Raw genomic sequence first — 16,637 nt, forward strand, 5'->3', positions numbered from 1 at the left:
ATGGACAAATATATGCTATAACAAATACAGTAATATGTTAGTGGTAAAGTCTAACTAGTGGGTATAAAGTTGCTCAATATTATATATATTGCCTCCTGAGTTATTACTGGGGCTTGGTACCAGCACTAAAAATCCACTGCTACTAGTCGCTATTTTTTCCATTTTATTGGACAGGACAGAGAGAAATTGAGAGAGGAGGGGAAGATGATAGATAGATAGATAGATAGATGATAGATAGTTGGATAGATGGAATGGATGGAAGATAGATAGATAGATAGATAGATGGAATGGATGGAAGATGATAGATAGATACATAGATAGATAGATAGATAGGTAGATAGATAGATAGATGGAATGGATGGAAGATAGATAGATGGATAGATGGAATAGATGGAAGATAGATAGATAGATAGATAGATAGATAGATAGATAGATAGAATGGATGGAAGATAGATAGATAGATAGATAGATAGATAGATAGATAGATAGATAGATAGATAGATAGAATGGATGGAAGATAGATAGATAGATAGATAGATAGATAGATAGATAGATAGATAGATAGATTGATAGAGGATGGATGGAAGATAGATAGATAGATAGATGGAATGGATGGAAGATAGATAGATAGATGGAATGGATGGAAGATAGATAGATAGATAGATAGATAGATAGATAGATAGATGGAATGGATGGGAGATAGATAGATAGATAGATAGATAGATGGAAGGGAGATAGATAGATAGATAGATAGATAGATAGATAGATAGATAGATGGATGGAAGATAGATAGATAGATAGATAGATGGATGGATGGATGGAAGATAGATAGATGATAGATGGAATGGATGGAAGATAGATAGATAGATAGATGGAATGGATGGAAGATAGATAGATAGATAGATAGATAAATAGTAGATGGAATGGATGGAAGATAGAGATATAGATAGATAGGTACATATGGATAAAGAGATACATGAATGGATAGATGGATGGATGGATGGATGGATGGATGGATGGATGGATGGATGATAGATACATAGATAGATAGACAGACAGGCAGACAGAGACCTGCTTTGGCGCTTGTGAAGTGACCCCCCCCCCACAAAGGTGGAGAGTTGGGGTCTTGGACCGAGATCCTTGCTCAGGTCTTTGCTCTTCATACAATGTGCACTAATCCGGTGCACTATGGCCAGCCCCCACCCCCAGTCTCATCTTTTTTTTTTTTTTCCTCCAGGGTTATCACTGGGGCTCATTGGATGCATTGGATCGACCTTCCCGTGGTGCATCCCGTGAGTACCCATTCATTGGGGAAACTGACGATCCTTCCTAGCCGATTGAATCCACATGGATCCCAGTCACTTTCAAAGCCAGCAACAAGCAGCTCCTGACAGCTTTCAACCTGACGCTGTTGACTGGCTACGGAAGAAGGGCAAACGCTAGAAGAAGAAACTGGGGCTCAGTGCCTGCACTACAACTCCACTGCTCCTGGAGGCCATTTTTTCCACTTGTTGTTGTCGTTGTTATTGTTGGATAAGAGAAAGAAATTGAGAGAGAAGGGGAAGATAGAGAGGGGAGAGAAAGACACCTGCAACCTGCTTCACCCACTGCTTGTGAAGGGACCCCCCCCTCAGGTGGGGAGCCGGGGGCTAGAATTGAGTCTTTTTTAATATAAAGTTTTAGAAGAACATAGATGACCAAAAATAGAAGAAGTGTAGTATTACTGCTTTATTCTGTAACAGATCCCTCTTCATGTACATATCTTGACTTCTAATAGCTATTTTCAAAAGAAAGAAGGGGGAGCTCCTTGGGGAAATGGCTGATTCTAGACAGGAATGAGGAAAATAAAAGATGAGTCTGGAGCATCTTGGGGTGTTAAAAAGTAAGAAAATTCTTAACATTCAACAAAGAATGGGGGTTGTCAGTGGAGCACAGTAGATTCCCAATGGCCAATGCTGGCACAATTTGAATCACAAAAGATATAATGCACAGTGCGGTTTTGACCCAAAGTCTAACATAAATATACAAGAGTCTATGCTTCATTTTTTTCTTTTTTTAATTTTAGTATTTATGTATATATGTATGTATGTATGTATGTATGTATGTATGTATGTATTGCCACCACTGTTATTGCTGGGGCTCAGTGCTGGCAATATAAATTCACCACTACTCATGACCACATTTGTTCTTTGTGATTTTTTTTTATTAGATAGGACAAAGAGAAATTGAGGATGAGTAGACAGAGAGAGGGAGAGAAAGAAGGATGCTTGCAGACCTGCTTCACCTAGCTCCTGAAGCGGACCCCCTGTAGGTGGGGAGCAGGAGTCCTTGCACTTAACCCGGTGCACCACCACCTGGCCCCAAGAGTCTACACTTCAAATAGTTTAAATAAAGAAAGTAAATCTCCTGTAATAAATAATTGATATAGCTGCTTTCTCTTTCAGAAGGTAGAGGTTAAATTTTCCACACCCCCTACAACCTTATCTCCCCACCCACCCCCATCCCTGCATGTCGGCTGCATTTCCCTAACTTGGAAGGACTTTGCTGCAAAAGAAGAAAGAGTTATTTTATGGTAGAGAAATGATAGCCACCATATTTCCCGGGGATCAATCACTTGTCACCAGTGATGTGTCAACACAGAAATGCTCAAGCCATAGTATGATTAAGAAAGAACAGAGGGCTTGAGAGATAGATCACTGGGTAGGGTGCATTCCTTGCCATATGTGTAGCCCAGGCTTGAGCTCCTGCACCACATGGGAGGAGCTATGACATCATAAACAGCTCTGACACTGTGATTTCTCTCTCTCTCTCTCTCTCTCTCTCTCTCTCACACACACACACACACACACACACACAGCCTCTTACTCTCCCCCTACTCATCTATTTGAATAAAAACAAAAAGAAAGGAGAGATCAAGATCCACATTTATACCCAAGAGATCTTAATAAAGTGTGTTCTATCAGAGTCAGGGCATTGGGAGAGTTTCAAAAGATTGATCAAGACTGGGAAATAGCATAATGTTTATGAAAGTATGTTCCATGTTTGAGACTCCTAAGTTCTCAAACTTAATACCATGCACCACCATAAACCAGAGTTAATTAAGAATAAAGAAAGGGGGGCTGGCAGTGGTGCACTTGGTTAAGCACACACATTACAGTGCACAAGGACCCAGCTTCAAACTCCTGGTCTCCACATGCAGGGGGAAAAGTTTCATGGGTGGTGAAGGAGGTCTACAGGTGTCTGTCTGTCTCTCTCCCTCTCTAACTCCTCCTCTCTCAATTTCTCTCTGTATCTATCTAGTAATAAATACATTTTAAAAAGATTTTAACAAAATGAATAAAGGGGCTGGGTAGCAGCGCACCTGGTTGAGTGTACATGTTACAATGCACAAGGACCCAGGTCTGAGCCCTCATTCCCCACTTGCAGGGGGGAAAGCTTTGCAAGTGGTGAAGCAGTGCTGCAGGTGTCTCTCTCTGTCCATCTACTCCTCTCAATTTGTCTATACCCAACAAATAAATAAAAATAATTTTTAAAAAAATTTAAAGAATAAAGAAAAGTTTGCAACCAATAGCACAGCTATATACAAGATACTGGGTACTGTACAGCAAACCCTAACAAAAGGACTTTTCAAAGTTAACCTAATTACCAAATAATGTGATGATAACATTAACTATCCATTGTCTTTTGGAACCCTAAGACAGCAGGAACCTCACATCTCCACTATAGAGCCTCTACTTCCCCCAGTCCTGGAACCCTTAGATAGGGCCCACTTTCCCGTATGCCTCTCCCAATCCATATCAAATAATATTGCATCTGCCAATCGCAATCTAATCGACACAACGATTGCCACCTCAACATGCTTCACTTCAGACTGTGTCCAGAGACTTCACGTGTGGAATGACAACCCTTCAGCTTCATTACCTTTCCTTTCATAGTACTCTCTAATTCCATCCCAGGTGGTTCACTTTCTAACAAAGTCCCAAAACCTAGATATACACCAGTTTCTGTGAGAGAGAGCATATGTTTACACGTATCCATAAACTACTGCAAAATATATACCTGAAAGCAGAAGTACACTAGAGTTTGCAGTGAGTACCCCCCCAACACTTCCTCTCCACTATTCCAAGCTTTGGGTCCATGATTGCTCAACAATTTGTTTGGCTTTGTATGTTAACTCTCTTCTCAGTCACCAGGTTCCAGATGTCATCAGGATGCTGGCCAGGTTTCCCTGGACTGAAGACCCCACCAATGTGTCCTGGAGCTCCGCTTCCCCAGAGACCCACCCTAATAAGGAAAGAGCCCTAGCACGTTATGATTGGGCCCTCCTCAATCGCTATTGAACAGGCCATGGCCAGTGCACCGCTATGTTCCATTGCTGGGGAGCCAGAGACGACCCGAACTGCCTCTGTGGCTACAGACAGGCTATGACCCACATAGTCAACGACTGCCACCTCTCCAGATTCGAAGGAGGTCTCGAAACTTTACATCAGGCTCAACCTGATGCTGTTGACTGGCTATGGAAGAAGGGCAAACGCTAGAAGAAGAAGGGAAAGAGAGAGGCAGACTGAGAGTATGGACCGACCAGTCAACGCCCATGTTCAGCGGGGAAGCAATTACAGAAGCCAGACCTTCCACCTTCTGCAACCCACAATGACCCTGGGTCCATGCTGCCAGAGGTATAGAGAGTGGGAAAGCTCTCAGGGGAGGGAGTGGGAAATGGAGATTGGGTGGTGGGAATTGTGTGGAGTTGTACCCCTCCTACACTATGGTTTTGTTAATTTATCCTTTCTTAAATAAAAAAAAAAAAGAATAAATAAAGGTTTAAGAATAAAGAAAGGGTAAATTGAGCAGTAGCACAATGGGATTAAGTACACGTGGGTTAAGTGCAAGGACCAGCACAAGGATCCCAGTTTGAGCCCCCCCCCCACCTGGCTCCCCACTTGCAGGGGAGTCACTTCACAGGTGGTGAAGCAGGTCTGCAGGTGTCTATCTTTTTTTCCCTTCTCTGTCTTCCCCTCCTCTCTCCATTTCTCTCTGTCCTATCCAACAAAGACAATCTCAATAACAACAATAGTAACTACAACATTTAAAAAAAACAAGGGCAACAAAAGGGAATAAATAAATATTTTTTAAAGAATAAATAAAAGATTATGTGGGGGAGTGATGTGACTCAACCACTGGTTGTTAGGGGTCTTCAAATAGAAATGTTTCTATGTGGCAACTTTTTGTAAAAACCAGCAGAAAAGATCTTCCTTTTTTAATTTCTAGGGGAAAAAAGGGGGGGTTTATTGCAACCAGGGCTATCACTGAGGCTCAGTGCCTACCAGATTAATATACTGTTCCAGGGAGCCATTTTTTCCTTTATATTTTGATAGAACAGAGAGAAATTGAGGGAGGGGAAGTTGAAAGGGAAGGAGAGAGAGAGAGAGTGAGAGACCTACGGCACTGTTTCACCATCCCTGAAGCTTCCTTCCTGCAGGTGGGGACCACACACTGCAATATGTGCTCTCAACTGACACCATAATGTAGCCCCCACCTGTGTTTTTCTTAGTCATCTATAGGAGAGAAGAGGATATTGATGTTCTTTCTCTGGTAAGGAGAAATCAGTAAGTGTTCTTTCTTCAAGGAAAAGTCAGAGTGGAGATTACTTTGTAGTACCCAGGACAGAATTAAGTCTAGCTGCTTACTTTCTACCTAGAAGCTTCCTCAGGACAGCTGAGACAAGATGGAGTCTGATTCAGAAAAAGTTCTGCACAAGCCTTGTTGATAATATCCACATCCACGTAGGACATGATGAAACAGGTACCTCCCCTCTGTGATATTCTCCCCTATTTCCCAGAACCTCAGTCTAAGCATGAAAATAATAATAATAATAAAAGCAAACAAAACCAAATTAAGGGACAGTCAACAAAATACCCAACAGCCAACATTCTTTAGAAGTGTCAAGGTTATTAAAATGGAAAGACTAAGAAACTGTCAGTTTTACGTTCAGAAGAGGCCCAAGTTATGTGACAACAAAACATAATGAGAGAACCTAGAGAGAAATAGGACACCAGTGATAAAGCTAAAAAGCTAAGCTAAAGTCTAGAGCTTAACTGACATGCTGTTTTCTTCCTTCCTTTTTTTTTTTTGGCATTAATATTTTTTTTAATTTATTTATTGGGGTTTACAGTCAACAGTAAAATGCAAAACATTTCCCAGTTTTCCCTATAACAATACAACCCCCATTAGGTCCTGGACATGAACCTTCCCCCCCACCCACCCACCCACCCGAGTCTTTTACTTTGGTGCAATACACCAACTCCAGTCCAAGTTCTGCTTAGTGTTTTCCCTTCGGATCCTGTTTCTCAACTTCTTCCTGAGAGTGAGATCATTCCATATTCATCCTTCTGTTTCTGAGTTAACCCACTTAAGATGATTTCTTCAAGCCCCATCCAAGATGGGCTGGAGAAGGTAAATTCACCATTTTTAATAGCTGAGTCAGTATTCCATTGTGTATTTGGACCACGTCTTGCTCAGCCACTCACCTGGGTTGCTTCCAGGTTTTGGCTATTACAAATTGTGCCGCTATGAATATAGGTATACACAACTCTTTTTGAATGGGTATGTTTGGTTCCTTAGGATATATCTCCAGGAGAAGAATTCCAGGGTCATAGGGTAGGTCCACTTCTAGCCTTCTAAGAGTTCTCCAGACTGCTCTCCACAAAGGGTGGACCAACTGACATTCCCACCAGCAGTGCAGGAGGGTTCCTTTGTCCCCACAACCTCTCCAGCATTTGTTGCTGCTACCTTTTCAGATGTATGACATTCTCACAGGAGTGAAGTGGTATCTCATTGTTGTCTTTATTTGCATTTCTCTGACATGGAGCATTTTTTCATATGTCTCTGGCCTTCTGGATCTCTTTTGTGGTGAATATTCTGTTCATATCTTCTCTCCACTTTTGGATGGGGTTATTTATTTTCTTGTTGCTGAGTTTGGTGAGCTCTTTATGTATTTTGGTTATTAGCCTCTTATCTGATGTATGACATGCTGTTTTCTTAATTTTGACAAATATACCATGGCTATGTGAGATACTAATATTAGAGGACACACAGGGAGAAGTATACAAGGACTCTCTTTAGTTTCTCTGCAATTTCCTATTAATTGAAAGTCATTACAAGGTAGCGATTTTAAAAAGAAAAATCAAACAAAGCAATAACAAAAACATTTGTGCTTTAAGCAAGCACACATATTTAAACTAAAAACCACTTTTAAAATGTGGTTGTGTGGGGGCTAGGTGGTGACACACCTGGTTAAGTGGTCATGTTACTATTTTATTTATTTATTATTGGATAAGACAGAGAGAAATTGAGAGGGGAGGGGGAGATAGAGAGGGATAGAGACAGAAACACCAGCAGCTCAACTTCACTACTCGTGAAGTTTTCCCCCTGCAAGTGGGGACTAGAGACTTAAACCTGGGTCCTTGCGCACTGTAGTAGTCTTCCCAACACCTGGCCCCATAGATAAAATGTTTTTAAAAAGTGAAAAAGGGTGGCCTTGCAGTGGCACACCTGGTTAAGCACACACAGTACTATATGTAAGGGTCCCCACAAGGACCCAGGTTTGAGTCCCTACTCCCCACTTACAGGGAAGGGACACTTATTGAACAATGAATCAAGTCTGTAGGTGTCTATCTTTCTCTCTCCCTATCTCACCCTCCCCTCTCGTTTTTTCTCTGTCTTATTAAATGAAATAAAAAGAAAAAAATGGCCAGTGGGAAAGGTAGATCCATAGTGCTGGTACCAAGCCCCAGCGATAACCCTGGAGGAAAAATAAATAGATAAAATTTTTTAAAAATGTAAAAGGTGGTTGTGTGCTACTTCTTAAAATATAAATTTAAAAAAATCAGTGTCAGTATAATAAAAAAAAATCTTCAGATGCCCAATCCAAATGCATTCCTGACAAGGAACATCCCTGGCACTTAACCTTGGACCACCAAATGACTGTCAGCAGTGAAAACATTCTAGAAATAAACACTAACAAGAACTTGAAATCAACCCCATTTTCACATCATAGCCTGTATTGTTATTCTGACTCCTTTTGAAGTTTTGTTTCAGAAAACATCTCCAGCACAGACCAGGATAAACTAGCACTGTCACGGGTGGAGCCAAGATGGTGACTTGGAGACAATACCTGGTGTGAGCACCGAAAAGAAGCAGCTTCCAACCTGGGATTCCCGGGAGAGGGTAGGATCTCTGGACCATTGGTGCCACCAGGTTCCAGATGCTAACATGATGCTGACCAGACTTCCCCGGACTGAGGACCCCACCAATGTGCCCTGGAGCCCTGCTTCCCCAGAGCCCCGCCCCACTAGGGAAAGAGAAAGACAGGCTGGGAGTATGGATCTACCTGTCAACGCCCATGTTCAGTGGGGAAGCAATTACAGAAGCCAGACCTTCCACCTTATGCATCCCACAATGACCCTGGGTCCATACTCCCAGAGGGTTAAAGAATAGGAAAGCTATCAGGGGAGGGGATGTGGTGTTAGATACGGAGGTGGTGGGAATTGTGTAGAGTTGTACCCTTATTTTTTTTATTATTTATTTATTATTTATAAAAAGGAAACACTAACCAAAACCATAGGATAAGAGGGAGTTGTACCCCTCTTATCCTATGGTTTTGGTCAAACTCCCTCTTATCCTATGGCTTTGGTCAGTGTTTCCTTTTTTATAAATAAAAATTTAAAAAAAAAAGAACGAGTACTGTCAGTCTCCTCTAGTAGAGAGCAGCAAGAATGAAAACTGTTCCATCTTTACTAAAACTGCAACCCACAGCCAGACATTCACTCTAGTGGAAGGTGGCTAAGAATAACAAATCCCCCTGAGGCATGGAAGGAAGAAATCTGTCTTCTAGCAAACACCTCTCCATTTTCAAACCCCAAAGCTTCAGAGCTACCCAATAAGCCCACACACAGAGCCCAGAAACAGAAACTGCTGAATCACCCTGTGGTAACTGTCAAAGACTACAGGCTCAGAACCTTGATCAAATGGGGCTAGGCATCACAGTGTGATTTAATTTGACTTTGCAAGGTTACTCCACCTCCTATGATGCATTTGTTTGCTAATCAGCTATCTACAAAAGTAGTGGGAAGAAAGATAATGGAGATTAAATACAGGAAAGCTGTCCAGGCTATAATGAAGTAGACACACAAAACTCTGACAGGAGGTATAGCTGTGGCTAGAGTATTGAGCTAAAAAGCATGAGGTTCCAAGTTTGATGTCAGATATCACATGTACCTGAGAGATACTCTGGTTCTCTCATTAATAAATAAAATCTAGGAGAGGCAGGCGGTAGCGACACAGGTTAAGTGCCGGTGGCGCGAAGCCCAAGGACCGGTGTAAGGATCCCGGTTCGAGCCCCCGGCTCACCATGTGCAAGGGCCTAGTCACTTCACAGGCAGTGAAGCAGGTCTATAGGTGTCTATCTTTCTCTCCCTCTCTCTGTCTTCCCCTCCATTTAACTCTGTTCTATCCAACAATGATAACAACAACAATAACTACAATAACAATAAAAAACAACAAGGGCAACAAAAGGGAAAATAAATTAATATAACTAAATAAATAAATAAAATCTAAAAATAAAACAAACGAAAAATGCTCAAGGATCTGAGTGCAAGTCCCTGGTCCCTTCAGGAGTGGTGAAGCAGTGCTGCAGGTCTCTCTCTCTTTCTCTCTCCTCTCTCCTCTCTCTCTCTCTCTCTCTCTCTCTCTCCCCCTCCCTCCCTCTCTCTCTCTCTCTCTCTCCCTTTCTCTCTCTCCCTCCCTTCCTCCCTCTTTTTCTCCCTCCTTTCCCTCTCTCCATCTCTCTCCCTTCCCCTTACATCTCAGTTTCTGTCTCTATCCAAAAAAACTGAATAAAATGTTTTTTTTTAACTGAAAGAAATTCAGAGCCGAGTGGTAGCGCCACTGGTTGAACACATGTGTTATAATGCATAGGGACCCAAGTTCAAGCCCCCCATCCCCATTCCCACCTGTCTCTATCCAATAAGTAAAGATTTTAAAATAAATAAATAAAATATTAAAAACTGAAAGACATCCCTGACAAGAGGTATTTCCAGCCCTGCATCCCCTGCATTGATATCTATCCATGCTTCCTAGTTTCCCCCATGATAAACTAACTTAATAATTCCAAATAAATGAGGTCTGTTTCTACCTTCAAAGAGCTCAGACACTAGCTTGGAAGACAGTAGAGGGCACACAGACATGGAAGACAGTGGCGCAGAGAGAATTCTGACCTTAGGTGAGCAGAGCTGTTGCCACCTTCTGGGCAATAGTTGACACGGATGTTTTCTAGAGTACAAAGCTTTTAGCTCAGCAGTTACCTTTACTTGGTTCTGTCAGAAAGAACTGGAAGGAAGAGGAGAGAAGGAGGCAGAGGGCCACATGCTGACAGGCGGGGTCTTGTGGGCAAAGAGAGGAAGTACCCAGAATGAGGAGAGGAGTGGGGGAAGGTAAGGAAGGGAGCAAAGAAACTAACCCTCTCCAAAGTGAAACACTAACCTGACACACCACTACAAACATTGTTGTCACAACAAAAGGTAGCAATCCCAGAGTCTGAGGGACTCTCTAACAGAGCAAGATGGTGAGGCTCAGCCTGATAGGCTAGTCTTTCCAAGAGAGAAGGAGCCATTCCCTCAGGGGAAGCCTGCACTAAGCCCACACCATACCTGGGAGTAATCTAGAACAAATGGAGGATGCCCTGGAGCAAAGGAAAGTAGCCACTCCGTGCACAAGAAATTGTATAAGCTCTTTACTTTTAGAGGCAAACTTTTTTTTCTGGACTCTTAAGCTTTTACATTAAGAATGCCTGACCCTGTACAAACTTCCCACTAGACACACATACAGCCCTCACTAGAGCTCTGTTGCCACAAACTTCACACCTACTTCAACTTCAAAGGCCTGAGTGGGGGAAGGGAGAATTAGCTACATGAGGACTAAAAGGACCTAAGTGAGTCAGTGAATAAAGAATATTTCTGGTCTCCTGTGGAGCATTTTACTTGGCAGAATGTTAAAACACGGAGAAATCAGGATCACTGTCTTCTAATACATGTTCTGATCAAACCTTACAGTACACAATGAACCTTCAAATTGATATCAGAACTTATCATCATTGGGAAAAGACAACAGGAAATTCTGTCAGTTTTACAATTTTGAAATTATGAAGTCAGTAAACAAGAATAAGAAAGAATGGAAAAGTACTTATTAGAGTGATAAAATGTTATATGTGAGGGGTTGGTTTGGGGGCGGGGTTTTGACAGCACATCATAGGCAGCGTACTGAAGCCCTAGTCAGTTTCCTCATCGAAGCTTCACAACAACCCGGCAGCAGATATTACCCCAGATCTGTGGAGAAGAAAGTGTAGATTCAGGCAGGTGAAACCACTGAGGAACAAAGCTGGCTGCAGGCTTTGCAGTCCAGGTGTGCCTTTCCTTCTGTCCCTAGGCAGGTTGCACAAGTCCTCTGCAAGTAGCGTCCACTTAGCCCAGTCAGTAGTTTGCACTGTCAGATTCTGTTGCAATTTTTAAACAGAAAGTTGAAAAGACCCAAGAGGTAGCAGTCCAAGAATTGTTTCCATGTTTAAAAAGCCAAGAGACTGCAGCCTGGACACTAACTGAAGACGGAGGAATAGAGCAACAGGTTTGTGCACAAACCATGCGAAGCGACAAGGGACAATCTAAAGTAACCGGGCCATTATGCAGTCTTAGCAATTTATTGTTTCTTTTTCAGAGCTAGAACCTCACACATGGCAATTCCACTGCTTCCAGCAGATGTTTTTAAATGATTTTTTTAATTCCAGATGGGAAGGGGAGAAAAAAAGAGGCACAGAGAGAAAGTGAGACACCCCAGGACCACTTCACCATCCTTGGACCTTCCTTGGTGCTATCAGTGTAGTTCCTGTGTGGTGTCCAGAACCCCAGACCTCACACATGGTGAAGTGTGTGCTCTAATCAATTGGAGCTATCTCCTAGGCCCTTTTAAAAATTCTTGAGACTTCCACAATGATGCTTATAGCAGTTTTCATGTAGAATTGTCAAAACTTGAAAGATGTTCTCCAGTAGGGCTGGGTGGTAGCACTCCTGTTGAACACACACATTGCCATGTACAAGAACCTGGGTTCAAGTCTCCAGTTCCCACCTGCAGGAGGGAAGTTTCAAGAGCAGTGATCCAGTGCTGTAAGTGTCTCTTTATCTCTCCCTTTCTATCACCATCTCTCTTCTCAATTTCTCTGTCCTATACAATAAAAGAGAGAGAGAGAGAGAGAGAGAGAGAGAGAAAAGAAGAAAAGATAACCACTTGAGCAATAGATTCGTTGTATAGACACCAAGCCCCAGTGATGAAAAAAAAAAAAGTCCTTCAGTGGGTAAATAGATAAATAACCTGTCACATATCCAGTTTAATATTATTCACTAAAAAGAAAATGTGTTGTATACAGACACACACATATACCTCTATTTTAATAAATAACCTATAGTTCATCCAGAGTGTGTGTGTCTGTGAATGTATTCTTAAAATCTTTTTGTAGCAATTTGTCGTTATTTATTTCATATTATAAAGAGCTCTAGGGGGGAGTCAGACAGTAGTGCAGTAGGTTAAGCGCACACGGTGCATACCTCAAGGACCGACATAAGGATACCGGTTCGAGCCCTCAGCTCCCCACCTGCAGGGGAGTCGCTTCACAGGCAGTGAAGCAGATCTGCAGGTGTCTGTCTTTCTCTCCCCCTCTCTGTCTTCCCCTCCTCTCTCCATTTCTCTCTGTCCTATCCAACAACAATGACAGTAATGAAAACAATAATAATAACTACAACAATGATAAAACAACCAGGGCAACAAAAGGGGGAAAAAAATAGCCTCCAGGAACAGTGGATTAGAAGAAGAAGAAGAGGAGGAGGAGGAGGAAGAGGAGGAAGGGGAGGAGGAGGAGGAGGAGAAAGAAGAAGGAGGAGGAGGAGGAGGAGGAGGAGGAGAAAGAGCTTGAGGGAGGCCAGGTAGTGGTGCACCCAGTTCAGTGCACATAGTACTATGCACAAGGACCCAAGGTCAGCTCTCGAGCCCCAGCTGCAGCAGGGACACTTCACAAGCTGTGATGATGTTGACTAGGGTGTAATTTAGGTATGTGTGAGCACCTCTGTTTTGTTGTAAACCTAATACTGCTATAAAAATTTTAACTCCGGGGCTGGGAGGTGGTGCACCTGGTTGAGCACATGTTACAATGCACAAGGACCCAGGTTTGAGTCCTCAGTCCCCACCTGCAGGGGGAAAGTTTCACAAGTGGTGAAGCAGGGCTGCAGGTGTCTGTCTCTCTTCCTCTCTATCCTCCCCCTTCCCTCTCAATTTCTGGCTGTCGCTATCCAATAAAAAAAATGAAGATAATTAAAAAACAAAAAAATTGTTTAAAAAAATGTTGAACTCTTGCAAAAATGATTGGTGACCTATCAATATTATTGATTTTTAAATTTTTTTAAAATTTATTTATTTATTTATTTTCCCTTTTGTTGCCCTTTTTATTCTTGTAGTTTTGTTATTGATGTCATCGTTGTTAGACAGGACGCTAGAAGAAGAAGACAGGACAGAGAGAAATGGAGAGAGAAAGGGAAGACAGAGAGGGGGAGAGAAAGACAGACACCTGCAGACCCGCTTCACCACCTGTGAAGCGACTCCCCTGCAGGTGGGGATCCAGAGGCTGGAACCGGAACCCTTACTCAGGTCCTTGCACTTTGCACCACATGTGCTACCGCCTGACTCCCTATTCATATTTTCCTACATTAGAAATTGTGAGACAGGGCCAGGCAGTAGCATACCAGGTTAAGTGCACATTGTACAAAGCATAAGCACCCATGCAAGAATCTCAGTTTGAGCCCCCAGCTCCCCACCCTTAGGGGGGTTGCTTCACGAGTGTTGAAGCTGGTCTGCAGGTGTTTTACCTGTGTCTTTCTCCCTCTCTATATTCTCCTACCCCCTCAATTTCTCTCTATCCTATCCAAAATATCAAAAATATTGGCTGCAAGAGCAGTGGATTCGTAGTACAGGCACCAAGCCCCAGTGATAACCCTAGAGGCAAAAAAAAAAGTGAGAAAAAGTCAACTCTATCAAATCATATGAAAATAACATTAACATGCTTATAAATATTTTAATAAAAATCTTTATATTTTATTTATTAAACTATTGTTAATGTAGTACCAAAAGTCTTGTGCATGGATGATGATGCCATGATTTTTTTTTTATTATTTAGCAAGAAAGTAAGACTCTTTTTTTTTGACTCTTTAAACTCATTCATGTGGTGTCAATAGATGTGCCCAGTGCCTTATACATAATTAAGCTTGTGATCTACCAAGTGAGTTATCTGTCAGTGAACCCCTCCAAAATGAAAAAAACTACTTTACAAAACAAATCAGTAAAAAGAGTAGTGATGTCCTAAATTCTCACAGATCCCTTTAATATCAGTCTTAGTACAAGAGCGATGAATTATCATACCCACCTGCATTTAATCTATTATCATATCACATAGTCTGTGGAAGACACCACTGTACAATCATGAAAAAAGTGAGAAATAAGCAGTCCTTTTCATCTTAGTATCATTACAAAAATGATTCTTTAGACTTATCTCCTGACACCATCTACATTTGAGAACTATGATACAAAGAAGCTAAATGGGGGAGAAAAGGAAAGAGAGGAGTTAAGGGATTATACCCACTAACTGAAAAGTCTCTTTCATCTTCCCTAAATGCTACCCCTTCCCCCGCCCCAAGCCCTTCTCCCAAAATGCACAGTAGGTAGGTACCCCTGGTGCTGGACCTCCAATTTATTTTCCAAAGACACCCTTTTACTCAAGTCATCGCCTTCTCTCTTTGGAGAGAGAAATAAAACATGCTGACTGGGCAAGAGTTAACTAGTTGATCCTTGTAGGCAACAGAAGAATGAATATATGTCCCCCTTCCTCCTCCCCTGACCCCAAGGTCACTACGACCATTTTAAGCCTGCAAGCGCCTGGCGCCCTCTTTTTTCTTTTGTCCTCATAGCGGGTGAGATAAAGAGAAGGAGAAAGTGGAGAGAGAGACCACAGCACCGCTCTGCCACTGGCGAAGCTTCTCCTTGGGGTCAAGCTCCAATGTCAGGCTTAAACCGGGTCCTGTCCAATGTAAAGAACGCGCTCCACACATACTGGCATTAGAAAACCCGAGGCTTTCTTAAAACTGCAAAGATTGGTTCAAGTGCGGGTTATCCAGACTGCCTGAGATGAGGTTGACTGGCCGCAGAGATCCTGACCCTCTCCTCAGAGTCATTTTCTGCAGATGTGGGTTCCCTCAGCCAACCCCTCTGCCTGGGGTCCACTTACCTTAAGGACCCAAGCCCACCTTACCAAGTACCCCCACTGGGGTTCAGATGCTCGCTCTGCACACCTGTGCGGCGGGACCCCTAAGAGATTGCCCCCCTCGCCCTGTGCAGGGTCAGTCAGTCCCTGTCCCCCGAAAATGCCCTCTAAAGCCGGCAGGTGCACCCCCCGGCCGACGCTGGCCAGTCCGCTTTCCCGCGCCCCTGAGTGACTGGGCTGCACCGCGGCTCTGGAAGCGGCCCCACCCCACCACCCCGGATTTGCTCTTTCCACCCTGGGGCGCCCAAAAGCGGTTCTGGGGTTTGGAAGCAAGACCCGGAGGGGAGCTTCCTCGGCGACTTGCAGCCCCGCGCCACCCATTCGAGGGTAGGCCACTCACCCCGCTGGGATAGGAGCGCAGGTGGAGACCAGGCGCCCCGGGCTGCTGAGGCGGCGGGAGCAGCGTCCCCTGCAGGAGAGCGGAGGGTGTCTCGAGCGCACCCCGCCCTCCACCTCGCTGCAGCCAGGCGCGCCCCGGGCTGTGTGGACGGGATGGGGGGTTGCAGGCAGGGTGGGGGTGGCGGGGTACCTCTGGCGAAAGAGCGGGCTGCCTCCCAGGAGCCTGCACAGCTCGTCCTTGAGGCTCCAGAAGTCGCCGTCCAAGTAGCGGTTGAGGGCCGAGTCCTGCAGCCCCAGGTCGGGAGCAGGGTCCATGGCGCGCGTGTTGCCGGCTGTCCTGAGAAGTGAGCTGACTGCGGACCCGCTCCCGCGCCTCCAGAGGCCCCGCTGGCCAGGCGCGGCTCCGCCCTCCTGCACCGCTCGACCCCGCCCCCATCCCCACCCCCAGACCAGCTCCATGAGTTTAGAACCAAGAGGTGGCAAAGGAGTCAGGGGTCCTCTGGCTCTTCTGGGGACCCTCAAACTCTGGGGCTTTAGCTTCCGCTGCACCTGTCCTCTGGTTAATGATCCCTGCGGTCTGTGGACCCATAAGAAGCATCAGAGCCATAAAAGAAAGTTGATCAGGAGGACGTGACACAGAATCTTGGCTGCTCAAAGCTTGAGTTTTACTCAGAGGGTCTCCTGTGGCAGCCTCTTTGTCTGGACCCCAAGGTCCCACACAGCCTGGTCCATGTTCCCGGGGCCAGCTCTGCTACAGCTCAGCTCAAACCCCTGGCATTTCCAAAACAGGTGTTACAGTGACCTGTGCCTCCAGTCACCACGTTCTAGAGTAAGAAAGAGATTTACAGACAGAACAAGGCAATGAACGTGAAACTTTGTCTCATCCTCA

At 44.0% G+C, this 16,637-nt stretch overlaps 1 protein-coding gene across 1 annotated transcript in view; it reads right to left on the reverse strand.

Moving 5' to 3' along the window:
- Positions 1-16,069, reverse strand: part of ACOXL (acyl-CoA oxidase like) — a 361,479-nt gene extending 345,410 nt beyond the window's left edge. Inside the window, exon 1 of the mRNA XM_060188434.1 lies at positions 15,939-16,069. Coding sequence (XP_060044417.1) covers positions 15,939-16,063 — 125 coding nt within the window. The 5' untranslated portion in view covers positions 16,064-16,069. The remainder of the gene's footprint in view (positions 1-15,938) is intronic.
- Positions 16,070-16,637: the final 568 nt, after the last annotated feature.

Source organism: Erinaceus europaeus, chromosome 3 (assembly GCF_950295315.1).
Source record: "Erinaceus europaeus chromosome 3, mEriEur2.1, whole genome shotgun sequence".
NCBI classification, from domain to species: Eukaryota; Metazoa; Chordata; class Mammalia; order Eulipotyphla; family Erinaceidae; genus Erinaceus; species Erinaceus europaeus.